Here is a 27,576-nt window from a genome sequence, read left to right on the forward strand (position 1 = left end):
GGTCTAGCGTCTTCCTCTTGATGCAGCTGACTCTGTTTTCCCTTCACTAGCCTGCATAGGCACTTCCTCATCAATTTCCAACGTCGGCCCTTCATAACCTCACCCAGATCTCAAGGTGATTTGACTAATGTTTGCTCGATACTGGCGGTTTGACGGTAGCAGGAAGTTTCCCTTCATTCCCTCGCATCTCATTCAAGGAAACTGCGATCTGGGAAAGTTGCTTTGCCATCATGTCCATGGCGGCTTTATGTTCAGACTGAGCATCTTATAACTTGTGCACCATGTCATTGTTGGAGTGTAGGTTAGCCTGCATGAACTGCTGTGAATTAACTAGATCATGGACCATGTCGTCCAAACTCCTCTGTGGTCTGGAGTTGAATTGACCAGAATTTGGTCCTTGACCTTGGTTCTGACGATAGTTGCCTTGATGATTGTTGTATTGGTTGTTAGACCCTTGATTTCCCTGATGGTTATTGTACTGGCTACCAGACCCTTGATTCCCTTGATAATTTGGTTGGGAATTCTGGTAGTTTCCTTGGTTATTTCTCTGATGAGGTGGCACATAAGAACTCCCTGGATTGTTCTGATTTCTGTTTCCCCAATTAGTTTGATCTTGATTCCTGTACCCCAGCTGCAATTGCCCCTCTTGACCTTTCCCTGACCAGTTGGACTGCCTCTCCGGAGGGTGTGCATAATTCGTGAGCTGAAGTGGGGGTGGCTGGCCTTGATCATGGTCAGTCCATCCTAAAGTTTGGGTGAGTCCTCCATGGAGCATCCCTCTGTCTTCCTTGGTTCCAACTTCCGTCGGGATTCCAACTTCCCCATCGAATTTGCCTGAGCTTGACACTCCCCTTCGCAGGGCTGACTGTAGTATGGTTGAAGTTGCCTTTCCTCCTGACTAGGGGGTTTCTCAACTTCCACTGGAGCATGCGGATTGTACTTCTCAATTGCATTTAGCAAGGCCTTTTCCAGTTTATCGATCCTATCTTCCACCTTCTTGTCTTCTTGTTCCATCATTGCATTGGCTGATCCTCTCCTCAATATACTTCGCGGGTTATCATAGGCCTTCTTCGCCTCGATCAGCCTTCCCAAGGTTTCCCGAGCTTCACTTGCCTTATTCTTGGTAAAATTTCCCCCGCTCGAGGAGTTTATCAAGTCCTTTGATTCAGGGTTTGCACCTTCGTAGAACAGATAGTAAGTCTCCGCTTCTATCATCCTGTGGTTCGGACAAGCATCCAGCAGCCCCTTGAAACGGGACCAATAAGAACTCAGAGACTCATCGTATTCTTGTTTGCACTCCTGAATCTCCTTCTTCAAGGCATTCGTCTTATTGGATGGAAAAAAGTAATCCAGAAACTCTAGTTTAAAATCCTTCCACGTGTTGATCAAGTCCGGTGGGAGCCTTAGCAGCCAAGTGTTCGCCTCCCCCTTGAGAGCAAACGGAATTGCTCGAAGACGGTAGTCCTCCTCTGTTGCCTCGTTGGGTCGCTTTTGAATGCTGCATAGTTTACTGAACTCGTTCAAAAATTCATAGGGGCATTCGTTCCTACGCCCAGAGAAAGTGGGTAGAACTCCAAGTACATTCGTCTTGATATCGATCGACCTCCGTCGTGGGTTCGAGACTATAGCATGAACGGGTTCACCGTCAAGATGTGCGGTGAGCGACCCTATTTCCGGATCGGGATCTAGCAGGCGAGCAATATTCGGGTCCTCCTCCTCCTCGGTCTCGGAATGCTCTGGTTCTGTTGACGACTCCGGGTTCTCCTCTGTCAACGAATTCCACTCCTTTTCACTTTCTGACGCGAACGGGAATGGATCCTCCGTCCTCAATCCTGATCTGGTGGTGATGGTAGATGTAGATTCCTTGACTCGCCACTTGTATTGGCCACTCCCTGACCCAGATGAGCTTGCCCAACTTCCAGAATAGAAGCCTGCTTTCATAAACTGTCAAGGAGAAAGAAAATAACAGAAATTAAAATATTTACACCAAATCCTTAAACGAAATAACAATAAACGCCATCCATCCCCGGCAACGGCGCCATTTGAAAGTAGGTCTTTTCGTGTGTTACGTGTGCGCACAGAAGGAAATAAACAGGTTCCCTCGGTCCAGCAAATCCACTAGATCACGCGGTCTAGGAACTCGTTGGTCGTAGGAAATCCTGGTCGTCGGACACACAGAGCACTTCTTTCAAAAACCCTCAACCACTTTACTAAACCTAGTATAGGGAAGTAGGGACCGATCCCACAGAGAATGATGCGTAATAATCATGCTCAAGGATTTGGACTTGTTTTTGGTGTTGGCTGCTGCCACGCATTTTCTTGGGTTGAGGAAAACAAATTAAACTTGACATTGGGAATCTTAAAACTCCTACGCTAATAACTAGACCTAGGCGAAATAACAAGAGAACGTTGCAAGAAAATTAACTGCTCAATCGCTAGATCTAAGAAAACTACTCTAATTACCTAGACCGAGGAAACAAACTGACTGTGGGGACCATGACTGAAAAAGCAGACGTATGGACGAAAAGCTGGCAGAATAACTAACTCGAGTACTAACTAACAGCGACATCATCTTCTTCAACCAAATTACGTAAAAACTCATAAGAAAATTAACATGAACGAAATCAGAGCATAGCAAATTAAATCTAAATCAAATTGATGCATATCAACGAAGAACTAAACAGATGTACAGAAGCTAGACGAAGTAAAACAGGAAACAAGCAGAAAACTCAAATCCATCTAACCACTTCCTTTTCTCACTTCGGATCCAACCTCAGACGCTAAATCCACTCCGAATCCAAGCATCCGACACAAACTCCAACAAACAGAAACACTTCATCACTTCAGATTTGAACAACAACCTCCAATCAGTCAATAAACCACAGATCTATCACCGAATCCTCAGATCGAGCACCACAACATCAAAATAAAACAGAGATCGACATAATACTTGATAAAATAAACTTTCAGCAGCGAGATCTACGTAAATCAACTCAAAATATCACAACTAAATGCAAATCAACATAAACGAAAAGATAACGAGTATCATCAACAGCCAAGTCGACTCCCAAAAGTGAAGTTCGACCGCAGAAGTGCAAAACAACTGAAGTTAAAAGAGATTGTATCTTCGTCCACACGCGGACGGTGTTGCAACTGAGAACTTCTAAAGAATTGAACCCTTCGTAACCCGAACTACCCCAGATCTCCCATTCCCAAGTATGTGTTATGTGTGTGAGCTAAAAAAAAGTGAAAAGTGATTTGATGTGCGCTGCATGCTCTTCTATATATAGGCGTTGGAGTGGGGCCCAGCGAGGTATAGATAGACTTTATTGCCCTCAGCTATTGACTCCCTCCGTCACGCCTTCTTTTCTTTTAAATTCTGCTCACTTCACTTCATTCCTTTGCTAGACCATCCCCTTCAGCATTTCCTCGATCTAGCGATTTTTTTCACACACCTGGCTTAGGAAACGTGTTAGACCCAGCAAATTATAACGCTTTTCACCATATAACCGATGCATGAAATTAGCCTTATCAGGATGTGTTAGTAACTCTTCTTGGTTTATACAAATTTCGTTTTCTATTTAATATCCGTTTTGTTTATACTTCGTTTCTTCCTTAAGTTGTTCGGTAATATTGCATGCTTGAGTGATACATTTGATGCTGATTTAATATAACTTGCTACATGAGGAGATGAGGTTGGCGAGTTAGATCCACTTAATAGACACTACAATTAGCTTCCCTTAAAACGACACTGTTAATTGAGAGTAAGGACTTTTCAAGGGTCTTAGGAGCTTTTAGAAGTTACGAATCTAGGATTGACAACCATAGTGTTAGTAATCTACGCTTGTACCGCATGGGCATAACTAGTGTGACTCGTTCTATCGAAGTATAAACTGTGCTAGGATATTGTAGGAGGAATTTGTATAACCATAATTGTGAACGCACATCCCTGGAATTCTCTTATCTCATCTATTTGATCTCTAGTTTGTGTTGCAATCATCCGCTTACTGCTTTCAGTTTTAATTGTTTTCAAAAGTTTTTCAAAATCCACTATTTCTCCAAATAGTAAAAGAAGCTTAGTAGAAGGTAGTCAGTCGGTGATCTTTTTCCCCGTGTTCGACAACCCGGTACTGACATATACTAGATCTACCATGTATACTTGCAGGTATATTTAGTGCTAATAAATAGTGCATCAGTTGTCTGCTTCCAAACCAATTCTTTCAACTCAACTGTACCTGTGTAAATTCAAGATAATCTAAAGAAAGCTGCATCCAATAGTTGACATCCTTAGTGGGGATGTAACCTGTCAAAGCATCACCGTCAACTTTGAGGCCCCATAAGACCTCCACGTCTTCCAATGTAACTGTCGCTTCAACAACAAGGAAATGAAACATGTGAGTCTCTAGCCTCCATCATTCAATCAATGCGATGATTAGATGGTGGTCTGTGACATCCCTAACCCAAAATATGTATCCTATTACAAATTAGCATATTTTATGTAATTGCATTATTATGTTATTGTTAATATTATAGATATATTAAGTGGGTATCATCAGAAGAGGATACCTTACTATATCGTATTTTATTAATAAATGTATCAACTTTAACAAAGAAATTAAGTAATGTGTATTATTTATATACATATTAAAATATTTGTTATTGTAACATGCAGTAATATCAAAATAATAAATATTAGTAAATGTGTAGTAAATTAAAAGATAAGAATGGTAGAGATTAAATTCTTATACATGCACCTGTACACATCTTTTTCCCAGTGAAATAAATAGGATACATATGTGGAATTAAAAGCATCCAAGTTATGGTTTTTTTTTAGATTAGCTAATATATATGGTTGTTAAATATACTAAATGTATAGTTAAATATGTGTATTTAAAAAGAAAGGGTGCATGAAAATATGTATATATACACGTGTATGCTTAATACACATCTTTTGTAAATGAGATGACATTTTGGTAGATGTCTACGGCTACGTATGCATATTTATTAATTAGTGTATAATATAAATTAATAAGTTAATATAATCTTGAGAAAGAGAAAAAAAGGAAAAAAATATATTAAATCCGTTCACACTAGTCGGTCTTATATTTTATAAAATGGACAATCTTGCTTAGACAAAAATGGATATTAGTTTTCAATAGTAAAAGGGCAGGAAACATCGAGAGAAAGGAGGAGGAAGGCGATTAAAAGGGAAAAATGAAAATTGACAGAGAGAAAAAAATATGGAATCCAGAAAAAAATAAATTCATGGTTTGAGCATATGATCGAAAGTTGTAAATCAGGAGACGAAATTGGGAGTTAGAGTTGATTTTTTGTTGATTATTAGGTATGTATAAATCATACTTTTACTTTTACTACATTACATGTAGTATGCGGTTGATTGCTATATGTTGAATTTGAATGAGTAGTTGAATTATATGGTGTGAAACTAATATGTGTATGTTCTATATATTGTGTTGGAATCATTTGGTGGAATGAGAAATGGATATGTGAATGGTGCAATGGACATGTTTTTATATAGCATTAAAATTATCTGCATCATTGGATTAAAGAGGAGATGTGACAAGCTTGCCCTGGGTCTGATGTCAATGATAATGGAAATAGACTTACGGGTCATATACAATAATAATGGACCTACGGGTCAATGAAAAGATATGCAAAGAGGGACCTTCGTGGAAATGTTAAACAATTAAAAGAGACCTTCGGGTCATATACAATGGAAATCACGGGCAGATACCAAGCTTGATTTGTCACAGAATAATAAAGAACAGAGAGACATATGCGTATGGATATAAAATCAATTATGATATTTATTGTTCATGGTTATATATGTTGGTGAAAGAATGTGTTTGATATTTGTATGATGTGAAATAAAAGGTAGAAATTATATATGCTGAGTTGTGGCTCATTTAAACCACTAATAAAAATATTTTTAAGTGTAAGTTGTAAGTACGTCAGAAGGGTTGAGGTGTGACATGGTGAATGTCCTTTGGCTGGCCACACCTCAATATGCCGCCAAAGCCCATCTCATCTATTATCGCCAAAACACGGGAATGTACGGGAATATCCGAAATAATTCCTTCATATCTTCTACATCGAACTTTTGGTGATTCAACTCCTGCCTATATATTTTGAAAGAAGTGTTGTCTCTGAAGATACAATACAGAAGGGTCCTTAAGACCACATAAAAGTCATTGACGAGAAGTAGATGATGTTGGCATAATTCACCTACACAACATTCACAATTCAAATTAAACAATACATAAACCTAAACAATTTCAATAATTGGATACTATTCAACCCAATATCTCAAAATGGAACCAAATAATGCACAACCAATTTATAAGCTACTTGCACAAAATTTGAACCCAATTCACCTACACAACATTCACAATTTAAAATAAACAATATACATAAACCTAAACAATTTAAATAATTCGTGACTATTAATTTAAACCCAATATCAAATAATGTAACACCTAAACCCAAATAAAGCAACGCCAATTTATAAGCCACTTAAACCCAATCAAGTTGCCCAATTTTAAGCTAGAACAACACTACTTAGTTTAAACCCAATTTTAATCAAATTTATATCCTAAGAGGGTGTTCGGTTTGCAAGATTATATCCGAAATCAAATTTATAGTGTGTTTGGTTCATGAGATTCAACCCAACAACTCAATTCTAGATGGATAATCGTGGGATAACTAATCAACTAACCCCCTATGACTAAAATAATCTCACAACTCAATTCTAGATTGTATCTTGGTACTATTTTATCTTAGAAACTGAACACCACATAACTATACACCAATATCTCAACTATTAATCACCAATAATTCATTCAAACAAGCCACTACGCAAAATAATAATGCAACACAAAATTTCAACTCAATTTACAACTCATACAAAGCCTAGATAGCTACCAAACAATTACTCCAATATTGTGAAAAATAAGCATACTAACCGAAGAATATATCAAATATGCGGAAGAATGACACCGATTCACTCCTTGTTGATGCAATTGCTAGAGGGAGGGAGAAGAATGGCACCGAAGCCGCTGTGTGTGTTGAAGATAAGTTATGGCGATTTGGGGAGGAGAATCCGATATATAATCCATTCTGATAAGATACGCCATCGATGTTGGCATTTTTGAATTAACTTTTATTTTTTTTTTCGGAAAATCTTTTAAACACACCAACCGAATCAATATGTATAAATTATGAATTTGAATTTTTTTTTTCAATAATTGGTTAAACACGCCGGCGGAATTGACGTTTTTAAATTAAACACGCCAACTTTACTGGCGTTTTACAATAAGGGTGCGATTGGTAGGTTTTGTAGGCTTTTATTAAGTTTCCGCAAATTTGACTTTTTTTATTAGTAAACTAGATTAGCTCAGCTTGATTGCTGTTTGGTAGAAATATTATGTTAGTTAATACATTGTTTGGTAGAAATTTGGCTGCAACTTGCAAACATGATATTATACACAGTGTTGCCAATTATACCCTTGGTTTTTCACCCGAAATGACTCCATAGCCCTCTGTCGTCCTTGCATATCTTCAACATGGCGCGGAGATCTTTCTGGTTTGGCGCCATCTCCTTCCCAATTTCAGCATATAAACAAATGCTAACCAATATATAAAGAAAATCGAATTCTAACTCAAACATCAAAATGCTCCATTTGATCCTCATTTCAGCACTAAAGCTGCTTGACTAACTCTCTACGTATTTAACCATTCCATTCTACACTACTTGGTGAGAATATGAGAAGGCCAAGAATCAGACGACAAAGGGTAACGTGCTCGCGGTTTGCTCACACCAGAGGGAACCTTAGGCCCATCCATACCTGGGAAGGAGTTACCGAAGCCTTGGAGTTGTGGCTTGTGATGCAATGGCACGACCAGCACAGGACCAACGACAGGGGCTGCCGCCTCTGAGGCATGCCCGATGAGTGGCATTGCAACATGGCCTTCGGGTAACTGTGCTGTCGATGGTTGAGAAACATGTGCGTTTGAACAGATAGCCCTCTCGTCTATTTCTCTCTTCAGCCCCTTCACTTGAGCATCTAAACCAGAAGCTTCCTCGACGGGGTCATTCTTCTCAGCTGTGATCTGACACCACAGTTCACACACCAAGATTGCTCAGGCAGTATTCCAAGAACTGAAAGACACCAAACTTTGTGAATCAGTTTGATTAACAAAGTAGGAAACGCAATTCTAAGAATGTGAATCAATCATGTTTATTTAAGTAACAAAGAGGGAACACAAACAAATAAGGATTCATCTCAAAAATGCATCAGTCAAGATCTTACATAATTATATTCCGATAAGAGAGTTGCATTCTCCTTTTTCAGGCTGTCCATCTGAGTAACCAATTCGCCGAGGAGACGGATCATCTCTCTCAGCATAGATGCCTTGCCGTTGTTCTGATGATCCACATCTAAATTGCATTCATAACAATAACAATCCTCAAACTAACATCACACAAACTGTGATTCAAACTGAAATTGAGGTTCATACAAACTCTGAATCCGCAGATGGAGAAGCACCAGTAAGAAAGTGAGTACATAAACAACACAGCCACTTGCAGATCGTGAGAACCAACATATCAACACAGAGTTTCATACGCAACACAACCAATGAATTACCCTTTCCAAATAAAACATCGGACACCCCTACATCCAACTTCAGCGAAATAACGGCGAGTACAATATCACGTCCAAATTAAGTACAAATCAATAACTACAAGGCCAGATATCAAACTCATTTTCAAGCACCACAGATTTTTAGACAGCAAGTAAATCAATTTCTACTCAGATCTGAATAATGTATTACTCCCAAAAATTTGAAATTAAAACTGGGGACAAATAAGCGATTCCGGTTAAGGCTTACCTTCGGTGGTCGGATCGCTCAAATTACAGCCGCGAAGGAGGAGCTCGTGCTGCAAAATCTGTGTTTGTTGAAATCGGAAATCAGAAGGGGTAAATTGGGGATAAAAAACAACAACATCGAATCGGTCAATCTGAGAAAACGTAATACCTCAAAATTTCTGGTATAAGGATTTGCTGGAGCCGCTGATAATTTTGCCAAAATTGGTGAGATCCGAGAAATTACTACCGGGTTCTGAGATTACAGCGTCTGCTACCAAACAGAGTAGAAGGTGAGTTGTTGACCAAGTATGTGGGTTTTTATGAGCTATCATGAGTTTGTAATGCCTACCAATCATACCCTAAGAGTTTAAAAAATCTTGTAAAATGCCATCCTGGTTGGTGTTTTTACTTAAAAACACGTCGACACGGATGTCTGTTTTCCCATAAATAGAACAAATAACAAAGTCATTACATTTTTCGGATTGCAATATGAGCCCCCACGCATCTGATTTTCTCAAATTTAAGACAGTTTTGCAAGATCCGAAAGAGCAGAGTTTGCTGGGATGGCACAATCGAGTTGCAAACCTCACCGCCCCAACAATCTCCGCAACGCCGCGGTTGCGCTTCTTGTTCCTCTCCCTTCACTTTTCTTCTATCTCTCCTCCCTCCGCCGCTGCTCCGCCACAGAATCACCCGATTCGCTCTCTCCACTCTGGGCGTGGTGCTACCACCACCCTCTTATCTTAGCCAACGCTCTCTTTTTTCTCAATGTCAATCTACTCTTTTGGCTTGTGGGTCTCCTCCAATCCACCCACTGGGTCTGTTCCGTAAAACTGTATTGTACCTCGTTATTCAATTTTCCAATTTTCATTTTTCACCGTCGGTTATTGCAGATGATAGATTTGTATTGGACGGTCATACCTGTAATGTTGGTACACTACTTCGCAACTCACCCAATTGCAGAATCCAATGCTTTGAGATCGAGGCTCGTGATTCTTTTGACCTGGATTTGGTCGTTGCGACTCACTCACAGCTACTTCCGCCGCGAAAGGTGGCAGTGGGGTGCACGAGAAGACTGGAGATTTAACGATTTGCGGCGTCAATACGGCACAAACTGGTGGTGGATCTCATTCTTTGCTGTCTATCTTTCGCAGCAGGTTGTAGTTGAACTGTTTGATGAATGTCCTCAACAAACATAATGCTAAAAAATGTTATGCTAATAAATGTTTTTCTTTTATGATTTTGATGGAATGGCAGGTTTTCTTGATTGGAATATGCTTGCCTCTCTATGTTGTCCACAAAGGACATGCAGATTAATGCCTGGGATGTAGCTGCTGCCCTAGTTTGCTTAACTGGTGTCACGGTTGCATATTTCGCAGATACGCAGGTTCACAATTTTGTTAGCAGAAACGAGAGGCGGAAACAGCTCGGACAGTCCTTAGTGCCAAATCTTGATGAGGGTATGTGGTACTACTCACGGCATCCAAACTAATTTGGCGAGCAGCTGTGGTGGTGGGGATTGGCGGTCTTTGCTTGGAACTTGGATTCAGGGTGGAGTTTTTATGGTGCATTCATTAATAGCTTGTGCTTGGCCTACGTTACAATTCTTGTCGATGAGCGAATGTTGAAACAGGACTACCGGGCTCAGGCATACAAGAAGTATCAAGAAACTACGTCTGTTTGGATACCTTGGTTCAAGACGTCTATTTGTAGCTTTTCATTTGTCATGTTGCTTTGTATTTGAAATAAAGTTGATTTTCTGTCAATCTCTCATGTTTATTTGAGTTTATTTGTGACTCATTTCTGTCAATCTCTCATGTGAGTTTATTTCAACTATACAAATACACTCAAATAAATAGAGAGTATTAGAAATGAGTCACTCACCCCTTAAAAGGGGATGGTTTTTTTTTTTTTTTTTTAAAAATTAACTCCTATACAAATAAACTCCTATATGAAAGAGGCAAATCAACTCCTATTTGAGTCAGGGTGAGTGACGTCCACAAAAAATAGAGCATATTTGTCATTTTTGATTGTCCATGAAAAATAGATCACATTCAAAAAAGGAAAGTTTCAACAACTTTTCTCTTACTTTTTCCATTATTTCTTACTAATAATATGGACCCCACATTCCATTAACACTATACTTTTTTCTCTCCTTTCTTACTTTACTAATTTTTCTATTTTTTATTTTTATTTTTAAAAATAACTCCTATATGAAGGAGGATATTATATATAAACTCCTAAGAAAGGAGGAAATTACAACTGAGATTAAGAGGGCTCGAACTCGGCACCTCATACATTGATGTCTAAGCTCCTTGCCGCTAGGACAAAGGCTCTGGACCTCTTACTTTACCAATTTCACATTAAAACCCGTGCCATTCACAATGTGTCCTATTTTTCATGTATGAAGGGAGTACTATTTTAGTCCGTCCAATAATAAGAGTCCACTTTAACTTTTATTATAAATGGTAAGTAGGCTCCACATTTTTATTAAATCATTCCACCCACATTCATTATGAAACTAATAAATACTCCCTCCGTCCACATAAAATAGAGCACAATTACCATTTTTTGCCGTCCACAAAAAATAGAGCACATTCATTTATGGAAAGTTTTCAACAAATAATAACCATACACATCATAACACTACTTCTCCTTTACTTTTGCTCCTTCTCTCTTACTTTTTTCCTTTCTCTCTTACTTTACCAATTTTACATTAAAACCCGTGTTACACACAAATTGCTCTATTTTTTGTGGACGAATGGAGTACAAGTGAGACTTTTACTCTACTAATTTTTTCAACTCACTTCAGTTTACATTTCTTAAAATCCGTGTCGAGTTAAATGTGTACTCCTATTGTGAGACGGAGGTACAAACATACAACCCAAACCAAATTTTTGTAAAAGAGATTTCTTAAAAGTTTTTATACACTAATAAATTTACTACTTTTATTAAATGTATTATTATATACTTTTAATATATTTATAATTTCAGATCCATTATATAATGATATTGTTTCTTATTTTAAATAAATATTTCATAATTTGAAGAAAATTTAATTAAATATTTAAGTAAAAAAGATGGAGTTCTGGCGCAGGGGAGTGATCAATTGCTAACTCATTATTTAATTGCTAACTACAACTAATTTAAGGGCATATGATTTTAGAAAACATGTGGTCTACAATTTGCCACGTGTAATTTTCGTTTTTATTAATTAAATCGAAAAAGATAAAAAAAACTCCAAATTAGGGTTTTGGATGAAAATGTCAATATAGTGTTTCGAAAATATCAACACAATGCACAATTTAGGATTGATATTGTATATGCTTTATATTGACATATTATCTTAGCTGCATTGACATTAACATGTGTACGAAAAATACGAAAATTCTAGATTTTTTTTGTCAAATTTTGACGTCGGAACATATGTATGTAGTATATCGTTGGAATCCTTATAAAATTATCTGTAATTTGATATATGTTATATGAATTTCAAGTTTTGGGATTTCTTTTAAAAGTTAGTTATAACTAACTTGACATTAATAGCCCTATTGATATTTTTTGGAATTAATTCTATGGCTTTATTGACGTTTTTTGTTGATCGTATTGACATTTCGTTGTTGATGATCTAGGCCCTTTAATTTAAATATCTAATGGTTATTATTGAGTTGTAATTAATAATTAAGCATTGAGTTAGCAATATAACACTCTCTATATTAATTAACTATGTGCGCATGTATAGTGCATCTATTATAATTGGAAGGTGTAAAAATTTTCCATATAATTAATTTCTAATGTATGATTATACTCCTAGTTGGTATATTTCCATATAATTTATGATATACTATTTGTAGACTTTTATCCTAGTTGGTATATTTCCTTAATGAATTTATTCTGTTGTTAATTTTTGTGCTGATAATTATTGTGTTATTATTAAATCGCGTAGAATTTGCCTAATTTAGAGCATCCGCAATGGTCGGTTAGCGACCGGCTAGCCGATTTGTCGCGTTAGCCGATCGGCTAGCCGAACCATTGCAATCGACCAGCGCGAAATCGGCGAGCGCATCGGCGTGGGCTGGCCGATCGCTCGTCGCTAGCCGATCCGCTAGCCGCCATTGCAGAGGCCCGATCGGCCCGGTAGCCGATTTTCGTTTTTTTTTTTTTTTTTCGTCAACATGGGCGAAGATCAAGGCCGCTTCTTGCGCAGGCAATCGCCCGCACGGGGAAGGACTTCGCAACGAGGAGGTCCTGGAAGGGGTGGGAACGACTGGCCGCAGCGGGCCGCTTTTTGCGAATTTGTACGCTAACGCCCTCCGTCGGCTCAAAAGTGGGCAGACCGAGGACGACGCCCGGAGGATAGCCGAGTAGCCGGCCTCTTAGAGGGGGAAGTATAAGGAGTTCACCTTCTGGGAGTGCTTCTTGGTGCTGAAGGACTCGAAGTTCCGGCGGTGCGACGGTGGCCGAAGAAGTAGCGACTTAACTATAGCGGCGACTACAACGGTAAGCCGCGGATCCCACGACCTCCCCCGAGCGTCGAGTGAGTTTCCATCCCCTCCTTCATTTATTCGGTCGCCCCCGCCCGCTGGGATCAGGGCGTGGCGCAGCTGGCCGCGAGGGGCGGATCCCCCCTTATCGCCTTCGCGAGGTCCAGGGCCTCCCTTCCACGCCTCCCACAGCCGCCCCACTCGCGTACACTCTCCATTCGCGTAACCAAACGCGGGCTCAGATGTTACAGGTCTTTCTGAGAGTGAAGAACGCCACCGACCCCCACGGAGAAGAGGATTCTTTTCGAGATGCTCGAGAGCATGCGTGCTTTGATTTAGAGATCGCGACGTAGGAGGCAGGGGGGTTCCGACGTGGGCTCGAGATACACGGGTGGCGGCACCGGCGGCGGCGACGGCCACGAGGGAGGGCGACGGCGACGGCGATGAGGAGTAGAGAGTGGCGGGGCTCGGGTGTTGAAGCCCTTTTTTTTTAAAAAAAAATCATGTAATTTTTTTTTAAAAAATCTTTGTACTTTTTTTTTTAATGGAATGGATTATTTTTCCCGTATATGTGTCGTAAATTTAATTCGCGTATATCGCAATTTTAATTCAGTAAATGTAGTATATTTTGAATTGTTTTTATTGCGGTACGCCTATGGCTGGCCTATGACTAGCCTAAATCGACGTGGCAGGTGGTTTTTTTAGTGTTGCTGACGTGGCAGAGGAGAGAATGGCTGACCTATGGCTGGCCTATTAACCATTGCGGATGCTCTTAAACAGGTCTAGTATGGGCTGGGAAAGTTCCCCTATTTATATAAGGCTGTAGCAAAAATCCAAGATAGTCTCGAAATCCGCGATTCCCAAATTTTTCGCCCTAATTTAAACAATCTCTCTCACGAATGGCATCCGCATCGGAGAACACCGGCAAGAAGATCACACTCCGAAGCTCCGATGGCGAGGTGTTTGAGGTGGACGAGGCGGTAGCCGTGGAGTCTCAGACGATCAAGCACATGATCGAGGATGACTGCGTCGACAACATCATTCCGATCCCCAACGTCACCGGAAAAATTCTCTCCAAAGTCATGGAGTACTGTAAAAAGCACGTCGATGCCTCTGCTTCAACCAAGTCCGAGGACAAGGTCTCCTCTGACGACGAACTCAAGATTTTCGACGCCGACTTCGTCAAAGTCGATCAGGCCACGCTGTTCGACCTTATTTTGGTATAATCTCTTTTTGCTGTTTTCTTTACCAGAATAGGGCTTTATTTATTGCTACTTGTATGTATTTTATATTTGCGTTTTGTTTCCAATTAGTGTCATAATTAGTTTATCACTCTTTCGCCTTTGTATTTTCAAATTCATAATGTCTGCTTTATAACTTTTTAAGTAGTTGGTTTTAACTTGTGTACTGTTTAATGTTTATGTTACTCCCTCCGTCCCGTTTTAGGAGTCCCGATTGAGTCGGGCACATGTTTTAAGAAAAAGGTGTTTGAGTGTGTAATAAATAAATATTGTAGTGGATGTTGGGACCCACTTTTAATTGAGTGTCCAATAAATAAATGTTATAGTGGATGTTGGGACTCCACTTTTAACACTTTTTTATTAGTTGTAGTGGATGTTGGGACCCACTTTTAACACTTTTTAGGTATTTTTTATTAATGTATCTCAACCGGGACACCTAAAGCGGGACGCCCAAAATTGATCAACCGGGACTCCTAAAGCGGGACGGAGGGAGTATTTGTTTACTGTCATTAGATTAATATGGCTAGGATTTTTTAGTGGTTTTATGGAATTTGAAGTTTACCTGAAGCGCAGCTTCGATTATCTATACTATATGCTTTTTCCTTTCGTTTGTGATATGCTGAACTTGAATAAAAGTTCTTCCCTAAGTTTGCCAATGAATATGTGAAGTTTCTCTGTGAAATCTTATGCCGTCTTTATATTCTATTACTATGTTGTTTTCCTTTTGCCCATTTACAGCAATAGTCAGCACATTACTTTATTACATCCTTTTTTAGTTTTTCTCTTGTGCATTGTTTATTTTATTTTTTTCTTATTTTGTAGTACTACCTCTATCCACAAGAAAATAGTCTTATTTTGTGGAAGACACTGGTGTTAATGCAAAATATAGTCTTGGCTGTGGAAGACACACGGGCTTTAGTGCAAAATTGGTTAATAGAGAGAAAAAGTGGTGTTGGTGGTGGAAAATGGGGACCTAATTCATTAGAGAGAAAAAATTGCTATAAGTAGATAGAGACTAATTTTGGTTATAGATTAGAGAGATCTTATTGAACCTTTATATGCCATGAATCTTGTAATTCACCGAAGCTTAACAAGGATCACCATACATGTATCACTGGTTAACGTTTAGAGTACTTGATGACACTCCCACTGCTGCACACATGTCTCCAGATGGGTCATGACTGAGACTTATTGAGTATGTATAGTTTTTCTTCTCGTTTATTGGTCTTTTCATATGTTTATTTAAAAAAAAATTCTTCTAATCATTGTTTGTTCAGCAATCTACTGAAAAACAGCAGTTTGATAATCGTTGAACCTGAATAACTTTTCTTCTACCTTGAGATTTGCTACACTCTTAGTACGTTGGTGCTTGTGGGTATATAAAGCTTGTACATTTTGAATGTTGATGGTTTCACTTTTGAAATGAAGAAGAATATAGCTTGTATAGTAGTTAGTACTTGTTTGGTGATTAACTGCGGGGATATATATGCCCTCAGTGAATCGTTGCACCTTCCCTAAAGATAAAGATGATGATGGGTTTTAACTATTTTAAACATTTGCAGGCTGCGAACTATCTGAATATCAAGAGCCTTTTGGATTTGACTTGCCAAACAGTTGCTGACATGATCAAGGGAAAAACTCCAGAGGAGATCAGGAAAACATTCAACATCAAGAATGATTTTACTCCTGAAGAAGAAGAAGAAGTCCGGAGAGAGAACCAATGGGCTTTCGAGTAGAAGTAAAACTATTTTGGATTGCAATTTAAATGCCATTTGCTGCATATGGCTTATTTTGTTAATATTTGAACCGAATATGATATTAGGTTTGGTTTCATACGAATGACTCCAACTTTTTGACTGGGTATATCTATTTGTAATTGCTTTGTGATTAGGGTTCTCATTCAATCGAGACTTAGCTACGAAATGTCAGTTTACAAGGTTCCGATCCGAGAATTGATGTATAGTAGTCTTCTTCTTTAGTTGGATTTTGCAACATTTTCATAATCTCTCCCGACAATATGGAAAATATATAATTTTTCAATATGCTTTTGTTATAAATGCTTGGCATTTTTTAATAATTTAATCCTCATAATTTATGAAATCCAAGACTCGTGAAAACACGATTTTAATAAAGCTACCGCAAACTGACCCCTCGCCTCTAGCTGGTGATCTACTTTTATGATACTCCTGTCCGAGCAATGTCGGAAACAGTGGCTTCGGTTGAGGCCTACTACCTCATATGCAAACCGTCTGGGGCGAAGCCTCGCACTTCCGAGCAATGCCGGAAACAGTGGCTTCGGTTGAGGCCTAAGCTCAGTCGTTTTGCCGCCCTCTACCAAAACAACATGCGCATGGCAACCAGCGGCATGTCTGAGGATGATGTGAAGAAACGAGCCATGGCCCAGTATCCCGACAAAGAATTGAAGTTCAAAGAGTTTGACCAATGGGAGGCCTTTCTCGTGGTCAGGGAATCGCAAAGGTTTTGTGCGGGTGTTGACTCGGGCTGGAAGCGGACGAAGATCAACTCTTCCGGTGAGTACAGCAGCAGTGCTGGTTCGCACGAGCTCCCCGAAGCCGAGGAAGTGGCCCCGCTACCACGATCAGACTCTCGCCGTCGTCGTCGCCCGATGGGGCAAAAGGCTGCGCAGCGGATGGCGAGGGGAAGCGGCAGCGGCAGCGGGGTCCTACGAGATTGAATCGGAGGCCCCAGAAGGCCCAGGTAACGACCGTTTCGCCTGCGCGCAGCTAACGATGACCCTGATGCAGAGCACGAGTAAGTGGTTTAGCACGCACGATCCTGTGTACAAAAGGCAGCGGCACGAGGCGACGGGGACGAGGACGAGGAGGAGTGAGAGCCGAGGGTTGTATTTCTCGACTTTTTATGATTATGTAATTTTTAGGTATTATGTAATTTTTTTTTTAAGTATTATGTAATTTTTTTAATGAAGTATTATGTAATTTTTTTAATGAAGTATTCGAATTTTCCCGTATTCCGTGTCGATATTTTAATTCCGTAAATTTTAAGTCCGTAATTGAATAATTGTGGGAAATCCTAGTGGGAAGTCCTAGTGCAGGGGGAAGTCCTAGTGATGTGGCAGTAAAATGGGAAGGGCTAGTGATGACGTGGCAGACAGTTTTTGTGGGAAGTCCTAGTGGGAGGGGCGCCACCGGAGACACTCTTAGGGAAACAAAAGTGACAACTGGAAGATTGTGATTGGATGATGGATGGGCGAAAAATTTCACAAAGATCACAACTTGAACTTTGCATATTTTATGACTTTCTACTTGGTTAGACAAAGTCATTATTTCGTGAAAATGTTTGATGATACTTGATGTGCTATAAGTATTCCAAAAACAACCAAGTAAGTAATTATAATAAATTCAACTTTCCTAATCAATTTTTTAATACTCCATGTTCTAATTAGAGAATTGTTGCAGTAAGAGAAGGGACCGACAACACATCTTCTTCAAGATAATTGTTTCAACATCTTTCAAATCAACAATGACAAAGTTAAACCCAAGAAGATTTGTAAGAATTTATATTATAACTTTATACTCCCACTGTCCCAGCCTAAGTGAGATGTTTCCCTTTTTGGTACGTCCCAATCTAAGTGAAACGTTTTCCTTTTTGGCAACAATCAACTTACTCATCTCTCCTACTTTTTCCTCTTATCTCTCCTACTTTTTCTATCTCTTACTTTATTCACTCTTTATATTTCTTACTTTTTCCTCTTTCTTACTTTATTCTTTCTTTTTCTTTCTTACTTTATCCTCTCATTTACTTTTTTCTTTCTTTCTCTTTCTTACTTTACTCTCTCACTTACTTTACTATTAATAATTTAATTCACTAAACACCACTACCTAAATTCTTGTGCCAAAATAGAAACGTCTCGCTTATGCCGGGACGGAGGGAGTATATACATTTGATAAAGATTATGTTAATTAATTTTTAATTCAATAATCAAAATTGATAAATAAATAGCTTTGAAGTATGATTAGGGGCATTCATTCTAAGTATGATTAGAGTTCAGCCACTGCGCGATACGCAACTGACGACATTTGTAAATATCAATTATGTTCATAATCATATACTTCGTGCTGGATATGTGTGAGGAATTTGTTTTAGGTACAATATTTAAGAATAGATATTTGTTGAGTTAAATGGAGAGAATAAAATAATTCATAAAAGAGGAAAAAATAGTATAGATAAAGAAAAATAGAGTAACAAATAATAAGCATTTAAATAACAAAGTGTTATGTGCAATCGTTTTATGTGACGACCGCACTTTCTAAGGATAGAAAGTCCGGTTGATTGCGACTAGCGGATGAAAGAAGCGGGGAAGAAAGGGAGGAAACTGTGGCGCAACTGAACATGAACTGAACTGACTCGAGATTTTATAAGTTTGATCTATGAAAACTAGAATTAAATACAGAAACACAGAACAACATCATGCGTAGGGCATTTTTAGGTCAGAGTTAGTCTACTTTTAGATCATGCAACCAAGCATGACCTAAAATGATCTTAACATGACATTAAACTCAAATCTTATAGTATGACCTAAAACTGCTTAATTATGACCTTCCGTGTTTTTGGTTAAATATTGACCATTAGATCATCTAATCCTAGGGCCAAGATTTGGGTTGCATTTATGGATTTAAATGCATTCTTACTTTGATCATCTCCATTATATATAGGATTGTGATCAACACAGAACCAATCTTAAATGCAGAACATAAAACTATATGAAAATAGTTCATTGTAGGAGACCATTAAGGTCATTGTTTTTTTATTATTAGTTCAATATAGTAATCTGATTCTTAAAATGAACTAGTTCATTTTTGGATTTTTTTAGTGTATTTTAAAATGCAAATTTCCTATAATGAATTAAAAATGATCCTATAATAACCTTATGTTTTCAGCCCTTGGATCCTTAGATTGGATGGTTGTGATCATAATATCCGAGCTACATTATTACGGTATAAACGTTACATTATTAGCCGAGCTACATTATTAGACTACATAATCTACATTATTAGACTTATGCGCGTTACATCATTAGTCGAGCTACATTATTAGACTACACAATCTTACATTATTAGATGACACGTGTTATTAATCTAACGGTTACATCACAAGATCCAATGACTGTGATTTGCTTTGATTTACATTATATATATATAGGGATTTGATCATATCATAACCCATATTTATGTTGATAACCTAATAACCCTCATTTTATGGACGAAAAATATCATTTTATGGAACAAAATATCATTTTATGGAATAAAAATATCATTTTATGCATGCTGAAAAAATATCATTTTATCGTGTATAAATATCATTTTTAGTAAAAATGATATTTTTGACCCATAAAATGATCGACGGAAAGGTCCGAGATCAAGAATCCCATGAGCTGCGCAACAAGATGAAAAGTAAACAAGAAAGTTCCAATCTTAGGAGTTAGGAGTTTTATCCGGCCTTTAGGCGAAGCCATTTGAAACTTCCTTGGTGCTTGCAAACTCGATCAACGGGAGGATCCGAAGGAGCTGAAAGCTAAAAACTAGAACAAACAACTTCTTGAGCCAACGGTTCTCTACTCTTCTTCCGACCCGCCTTTCCTGAACCAGAGGAGCAAAGCAGCGAGGAGAGGAGAAACAAACAAGCAACAAGATCCTTGCTTTTTAATCCTTTTGCCAAGGAGAGGCCTCCAAAGGAGAAGGGAAGCGGAAAAGCTAGATCTAGATTTATCTTAATATAAACAAACTAGTTCCATCTTCCTCAACAAGCAGATTACTATCGGAAGTAAAGCGGAATAGCGGAATTAAAGTCCCGCTGAAGAACTATCAAGCTGCAAAAGATGCTTGAGAAAGCGATGGTTGCTGAGTATCTGATACCTCCGAACATCAGGAGAACAACTTATTAGCGATAAATGATACTTTTGAGTCAACTCTTTCAGAAGATTCAAATCCTGTCATCCTCAGTAACCGAAGCTTAGCCAAAGGAGCTCTAGAGCTACAGATTCCGTAGCTCCTCGTTATCACGCCTTCGGGCTAATAACCCTTTCCTGAACCTTATAGCCGAAGTCAGGAACTTCTTGACAAAGCTAAACCTGCCAAAACGAGGAAGATGGAACTAGTCTTTGGAGCTAGTTAAACGCTTCAAAACCAGGAAGAAGACTCAGCGAATTAACCCGCTGGTTAGATCGATTGAACTCCTTACACTGATAGAAGACAAGGGAACTAAAGATCGAATGAACCCGTAGGATATATCCAATTCACCCTTGCGAGAAGAGATTTCTTCCCGTTAAGAACGCTACTGTTACTGAAAAGATACAGAGCGAACAAGCCCGGTTCATCGATTAGTAAGAGACCAATTCATAAGTAATAGAAGAGTAAGAGCTCGATCAATTCGAAGATGTGCTAGAGTACCTTCTCGACCCCAGAAAGCTTAGCCACGAGTGAATCAGGTCCTTCATAGGCGATTCCGCGAAGCAGGTAAGTCTGAGGAGCGAAGCCTACTTCTGATTGATTGAGATTCTTTACATCAAGTAAAGGAGAAATCATCATATACAAGGATATTTTATATAGGAATAAAGAAATCAATAGGAAAACAAGCAAGAAAACAAGGAGTTTTTGCATTCAAACAAGAAACCGGTGAAACCGCCGAGTGAGGAAGTCAAAGACAACTCAGACTCTTCTATCCTGTAGCTCATACCCCTAGCTGCAACACCCCGTCGCCTACCGGCTCAGAACTCAGGACTAACAGCCTCGTAATTCAGTGCCGAGTGAGGCCTTCGGAGTTGTCCTGCGGACCCGATTGCCTTAGCTCACCGATCACTTCCAACTGAACCAACTCCACTAAACCATCAAGAACAGAAGGACAGAAACTCAGAACATTAACTCTATCCTCTAGCTCATGCCGTGGAACAACAACGTGGCCTATTGCTTGGCTCTTTTCTTCTATCCTTTCGCTCAATGCCATGCCAATGCCGAATACCGAATGGCCTAGCTGCACCGATTGTTTAGCTGCATTCTCTCCTCGGCTCGGGCTGCAGGTGCCTTCCTAAGCCGAATGGACTATTGAAGCGGTATTAATCAGATATTAAAGGACAGGGAAACGTGAAGACGTGACCGATTGCTAGCTTGTTGCTAAGCTCATAACTCAATAACTACAGGAAAACGAACTTGCAAATCACTAACAAAGCGAAATCAAGCCCCTACGAAAAAGAATAGGAATTACTAATCTATTACCGGCATAGAATGGATGAGCGCTTATGAGTTCCCACTATCGAATCATCTCATTTCCTATTCCGGGCATTGAAAGCGGAAATCAAAAGACATCAAGGCCTAAGCCTAAGTCAGACTAATGCCAATGATGATCTTCTCTTAAACTTAAAATAGCAAGAATATCTGGTGGAGGACTCTGCACCCAGTCCTTTCCGTCGGTTTGACACTAATTGGAACCCATCTTCATCAACTTGGATTTGCACCTTCATTGGTGCTTTTACTCTTGATTTCCCGTCCGCATCCCCCTTCTCCTTGCTTGTCCCCGGCTCGGTTTCCTCCCTGGATGTGGTGTCTCGATCCGGGTTCAGGACGTGGGTGTCGGACGAAGGCTTTTTTGGCCTCCACGCCCGTCGGTTGGGATCTGACCCGAGATTGGGTCGACGGCCATGAGAAGGTCGACTAGGCTCCTTCGTGGGTTGCTCCGCCTTTTTCTTTCTCAATGTGAAGCATGTATCCTTGACGTGCCCAACGTGCTTGCATTCCACACAATACAAAGGGATGCGCTCCCACACCACCTTGTACCTAGTATCCTTGCCAAGGATGTTGAGGATGATCTCTTCCGGTGGAGGCGTCGAGATATCAATCTCAATACAAATCCGGGCATAAGTGAGTCGATTTTGGTTAAGTGTTGCTCGGTCGGCTTGAATTGGCTTCCCCAAGAGCTTGCCAATCGCAATAAGGGCTGATTGGTCATAGAGGTGGATTGGGAGACCAATCACCCTGCACCACACCACGACAATCGGAGATTCAAAGAAAGTGTCGAAATCCAGTGTCCACTTGAACACCCGCATAGGATGTTGCTCTATGTACCACACCAGCGCTCCGTTGGGGCCATTGAGCATCCGGCCATAGTCTCGTGCATCCCGGAATGGAATGAGGATGTGTTTGGCATTTACAAACTTCCACTTGAAGCCATCAATGAATTGGATGTGGGATAGGGATTTTTGGATTTGTTGTGGTGTCGGGATGGTATGGGAGAACTTCCCGATGATGGCGTGCCCAATCTTGTCCGCCAATAACTTTGTTTCTTTGTTTGAGAAAGTGAGCGATGGAACTCCCTCGCTCCTCCCGGCTGTTCCTAGCTCCTTATCGTGGCCGGCATCAAGGGTCACCGGGTCGGTATCCGCTGCTCCTCTAATCTCTACCTCGGCGCTTTGGCTCTCGGGCTTCTCCCCACGCGTCGGGTTGACTCGGTGGCTCCACACATTGCCGAGCAGATTGGCATTAGAGACCATTGGCTCCATTGGTCTCCCGGAGGGTGCAGCCATGCTGCCTTCCTCAAGAACCGGGCTGTCAGTTTGGGGCTGATCATTCTCATGTTGGGCCAAAAAAATTTCCGGCGAGCTTTCCGGCCGACGGCTTTCCGTCGGGGTCAGCCTCACCACCCACGATGGCTTCCTCGACCAAGGAGGATGAGCCAGCAGCAAATTCAAATTCAAGGGTGCTTTTGACATGAGACAGATCACATGTCTCACTAGCTAGTACAAGACTAGGCATTTCCGGAAATGGTGCAACAATATTGGTTGACTCGGAAAGCATATTGGCACCATCCCCGATCTGGAGGTTGTCCTCATCCATTGTAGCAATGCTTGCATCTACCACCACATGTAATGGCTGAGCTCTATCTAGTGCAACGGCACTATTCTCCACGGGCCGGTCAACCACCGGCCGAGCTCCGACCACGCTCGTCAACCCCGTTCCAGCAGCTACTTCCGGCTGCTCCTTGGTCGAAGTTTCCCTCTTGCCCATAGAAAAACGCAGGTCCTTCGCAAGCAATGGAAGGACTCCCGGCTCCACTTCGTTCAAGCCCATGGAGAGGTGCAGGGCCTCAAACGGACCAGGTCGGGTCTTTCTAGTCCACCGGCCTCCCTTTCTATCGCCGGTCGGCGAGCTCACCTTGCCCACGCCGGCGGGGGAATTTCCACCATTGATTCCGGCGGCTGATTCTTCAAGCTCGAAGACAATCTTCTTCCTCACCCGTCCGGTCTCCGTTAGTGAAGCAAGCGCATCACGTTTAGTATTACCACTAGCTTTTCCGGGGTGAGGAGTGGCTGTCCTTTTCAATTTCCGTCTTGCATTGGGTGGCCGGAAAACCCATTTCGGCGGAGGCGACGGATTTGTGTCCTTCACCGCCTTCACCGCCGAATCCCTTCCGGGCTGAACCATGGCCAAAGAGACGATGGTCACATATCCACCTCACCCAAGGGTGAGGGAGATGACCGAGATTCTAGAGAGAAGGTAGAGAGTTTTTTAGAGAGAGAATTCTCGTGGAGTTAAGGTGGCTGTACCTGCATCCAGGCCAACTTCCAGCCTTAGGATCTTGCGAGATCATCTTGCGATTAAAACATCTGATGGCTCACTTTATTAACTAAATCTTATTATTTTATTCATTAAAAATCCAATAAGGTTACTTTATTAAAACATCTGATGGCTCGCTTGTTATGGCAACTCCTATAATTTTGCAATGTCTCTTTCCACTAACAAATCATATGCGTGAATTATGATTTAACTTTCCTCAACTTCATCTCCTTCGTATCTTCATCTTCTTCAGCCACAGTACCATCAAACTTCCATTATACTTGTTCCAGATATATTTGTTCACAATCTCAATTCTATATCATCGTCGTTGGCAGATCCCAACTCCAATCGTGTTCCATATTAATCTGTTCTATTCTCAATTCTATATCATAGTCGTTGGCAGATCCTAACACCAAGAATGGAATCCGACACAAATTCTACTTCGCACGTAGATAATCAATCATACTCCGATGACGTTGTTGAGAATACAGGTTATGGTTATTGTTGTATTTTTAATTTATTTGTTATGCTCCATTTCATATATTTGTATCTGTGTCTTTCAGTGTCTTCTGTCAAAATGAATCTTTTCACCTATATTATTTGATCGATTTTTCCGCTATGCTTCGTTTTGTGTTTAGTATGACCCATTTCCGTATAAGACAATTGAACTTGTTGTATGCCGCGATTTCATCCTATTATGACCTATTATCATTCTAAATCCAGTTGATGAAAACTTGTCTTTACTTCATCGTTAGTTTTTAGGTGTGTTCTGATTATGAATTTTTATAGATTTAAATACACCAGAATGCCCTATAGAGCTTAAACCTTTTGTTGGCCGTAGCTTCCCCACATTGGACAACGCCATTGAGTTCTATGAGAACTATGGGCGTCGTGTCGGCTTTGACACAAGGAAGAACGGTTCAAAGAAGGTTGATAATCTCACCATATGGTTTTACATGGTGTGTAACAGAGAAGGTGAGCAGAAATTTATCGATGAACAACCCAAACGACGACGTAAATCGAAAAAATGTGGATGTAATGCTCGGGTTGCATTCAAATTCGATTCTGACCGTGGTTATGTCATTCAACACTTGAGCGAAGAACACAACTACCCCATGGTTTTGGTATAACACCAGAAGTTCATGAGATTAAATCGTCAACTTGATCCAGTACACCAAAAATTTATTACAGATTGTGCTGGTGCTAATATTGGTCCTTCACTCACTTTCAAGCTGTTGACTGAATTGATGGGCGGATATGATTCCGTTGGGTGTACAGTGTTGGACATCCGTAACTACACACGGGATATCAGAAGATACGCTGAAGGATATGACGCCCAAATGATAATAGACGAGATGAAGAAGAAGAAGGAAAGTTGTGACGCCTTCACGTACGAGTATGAGGTTGATTCTCGTAGTCGACTGACGCATTTATTCTGGTGCGATCCTATTGCTAAGAAGAATTTCATGCAATTTGGTGACATTGTCTCGTTTGACACTACCTACTCAACGAATAGGTAAATGTTGACCACTTAAAATTGCTACCTTTTTTCTGTTGTGCTATGATTTCAGTTTATTATGACATATTATCATACTACATCGAGATCTACTTGTTCATGATTTAATCCTTTGTTGTTTTGCTGTGCAGGTACTCTATGATATTTGCTCCGTTCACTGGGAAGGACAACCATGGGCGTGCGGTGTCCTTTGGAGCTGGTTTGCTTTGTAGTGAGAGTGCAGACTCTTTTTCATGGCTTTTCAAACAGTTTATCAAGTGCATGGGACTAGCTCCTAAGTTGATAATTACTGATCAAGACTTGGGAATGAAAGTAGCTGTTGAAAATGTTCTTGTGAATACACGTCATAGATGGTGCATGTGGTACATCATGGCTAAAGTCGCTGAAAAGGTACCTAAATCACTTCTTGGTAATTCTGATTTTAAAAAGGATTTGAATTCATGTGTTTGGTCGGAGTTGATTGAACCCACCGAGTTTGAAGACAAGTGGAAGACTGTGATGGAGACATATGAACTTGAAGACGCTGAATGGTTTGTTTCTATGTTCGAATCTAGAGAGTTCTGGGTTCCGGCATACTTTAGGGACTTCCCTAACAGTTCTCTGATAAAGACGACATCTGTTTCTGAATCTCAGAACAGTTTTTTTAAGAGGTATACTCAGTGTAGGGCTAACCTTGTTATGTTTTTAATGAACTTCAACAATGCTGTTGATGCCCAACGCAACCAGTCCGCAAAGTTGGATTATATGGACGTGAATACTACCGCAAAGATAAAAACAGAGTGGTCTGTTGAGAAGCATGCATCAACAATATTCACAGACTATGCATTCAAGGAAATTCAGGAACAGATTCTGGAGGCGTATAACCACTGCAGCCTTATATCTATATCAAATGAATCAAGTCCTGAGCTTTACAAGGTATTAGATCATTATTCAAACACATGGGATGTAACATTATCCGTGGAGGATTCTTTGTTCCAATGTGGATGTAAGATGTTTTCTAGGATCGGTCTTGTATGCTGCCACATCTTTCATGTGTTGAAGAACAAAAAGATGCGCTTGATTCCGGAGAATCTGATTGGAGGTCGGTGGTTGAAATCACCTCTAGTTAAGGCTGTGCATGCTGTCCGATTTGAAGATGTAGCAACGCATGTTTTTGTTGATGAGAAGAAAAATGCGCAAGCAATTTTATTGGGAGAGATATTGGGTTTGTACCAGGCTGTATCTTTCAATATTGATCAAATTCATGAGCTGACATCTATAGTTCGTGAAGCAAGACAACAGATTTTCGCCGGCGGAGTAGTAACATCTACATCACAGAAGAAGAAGCTAATTGAAGAATTTTATGGGGCAGAGGCACCCCAGGAAGTAGATGTTCAACCACCTGATGTCGTCAGCACGAAGGGATCTGGTAGTAGACTCCCGTCAAGAGTGGAGAAGGCTTTGAAGATTAAGAGCAAGCCTTTGCGTCAATGCAAGAAATGTCAGGAGTGGGGTCACCACGATTCAAGGAATTGCGTCAAATTCAAAGAGAAAGAAAAACGGCGTTCAAGAAGAAATTCTGAAGTTTGATACCATGTAATTTTATTTTTTTTTCTAGAAGTGACATCAGTCCAAGCTTCAGGTTTTTTGAAATTTCTCAGTTCGGTCTGTTTTGTATGCGGCATTCTGATATTCAATAGTTTTATGTCATGACTCGAATAGTGGATTATTATTACCCAATTAATCAAAGCGTTTCCATGACTCAAATATTCGTTTATTATGACCCAATGATAAGAATTGTGTATTTTTGGTTAAGTTTGTATGATATGAACATTTCGATCGGAATGACAGTAATGTGATGTCATGCATCAAATGTTGGTTTAT

The 27,576-nt window shown here is 40.1% G+C and overlaps 3 protein-coding genes and 1 pseudogene across 3 annotated transcripts; 3 read left to right on the plus strand and 1 right to left on the minus strand.

Annotated features, from left to right (window-relative positions):
• Nucleotides 1-7,659: 7,659 nt before the first annotated feature.
• On the minus strand, nucleotides 7,660-9,161 carry LOC125218251 (transcription factor bHLH47-like). Its single transcript, XM_048119889.1, has 4 exons — nucleotides 9,058-9,161; nucleotides 8,911-8,968; nucleotides 8,331-8,458; nucleotides 7,660-8,130 (listed from the first exon to the last, which is right to left on the minus strand). Exons 3-4 carry the CDS (start codon nucleotides 8,424-8,426, stop codon nucleotides 7,768-7,770), a joined length of 459 nt encoding a protein of 152 aa, XP_047975846.1. The 5' UTR covers nucleotides 8,427-8,458; nucleotides 8,911-8,968; nucleotides 9,058-9,161; the 3' UTR covers nucleotides 7,660-7,767.
• Nucleotides 9,162-9,379: 218 nt separating this feature from the next.
• LOC125223785 lies at nucleotides 9,380-10,654 on the plus strand (annotated as a pseudogene).
• A 3,541-nt stretch (nucleotides 10,655-14,195) lies between these two features.
• LOC125218623 (SKP1-like protein 1A) lies at nucleotides 14,196-16,613 on the plus strand. The gene is made up of 2 exons (XM_048120334.1): nucleotides 14,196-14,592; nucleotides 16,176-16,613. The coding sequence occupies exons 1-2, from the start codon at nucleotides 14,272-14,274 to the stop codon at nucleotides 16,347-16,349; spliced, it is 495 nt and encodes a 164-aa protein (XP_047976291.1). The 5' UTR covers nucleotides 14,196-14,271; the 3' UTR covers nucleotides 16,350-16,613.
• A 7,450-nt stretch (nucleotides 16,614-24,063) lies between these two features.
• Nucleotides 24,064-27,282, plus strand: LOC125220334 (protein FAR1-RELATED SEQUENCE 9-like). The gene is made up of 5 exons (XM_048122495.1): nucleotides 24,064-24,137; nucleotides 24,591-24,688; nucleotides 24,987-25,172; nucleotides 25,389-25,713; nucleotides 25,845-27,282. The coding sequence occupies exons 1-5, from the start codon at nucleotides 24,064-24,066 to the stop codon at nucleotides 27,280-27,282; spliced, it is 2,121 nt and encodes a 706-aa protein (XP_047978452.1).
• Nucleotides 27,283-27,576: the final 294 nt, after the last annotated feature.

This window comes from Salvia hispanica, chromosome 4 (assembly GCF_023119035.1).
Source record: "Salvia hispanica cultivar TCC Black 2014 chromosome 4, UniMelb_Shisp_WGS_1.0, whole genome shotgun sequence".
Classification (NCBI taxonomy): Eukaryota; Viridiplantae; Streptophyta; class Magnoliopsida; order Lamiales; family Lamiaceae; genus Salvia; species Salvia hispanica.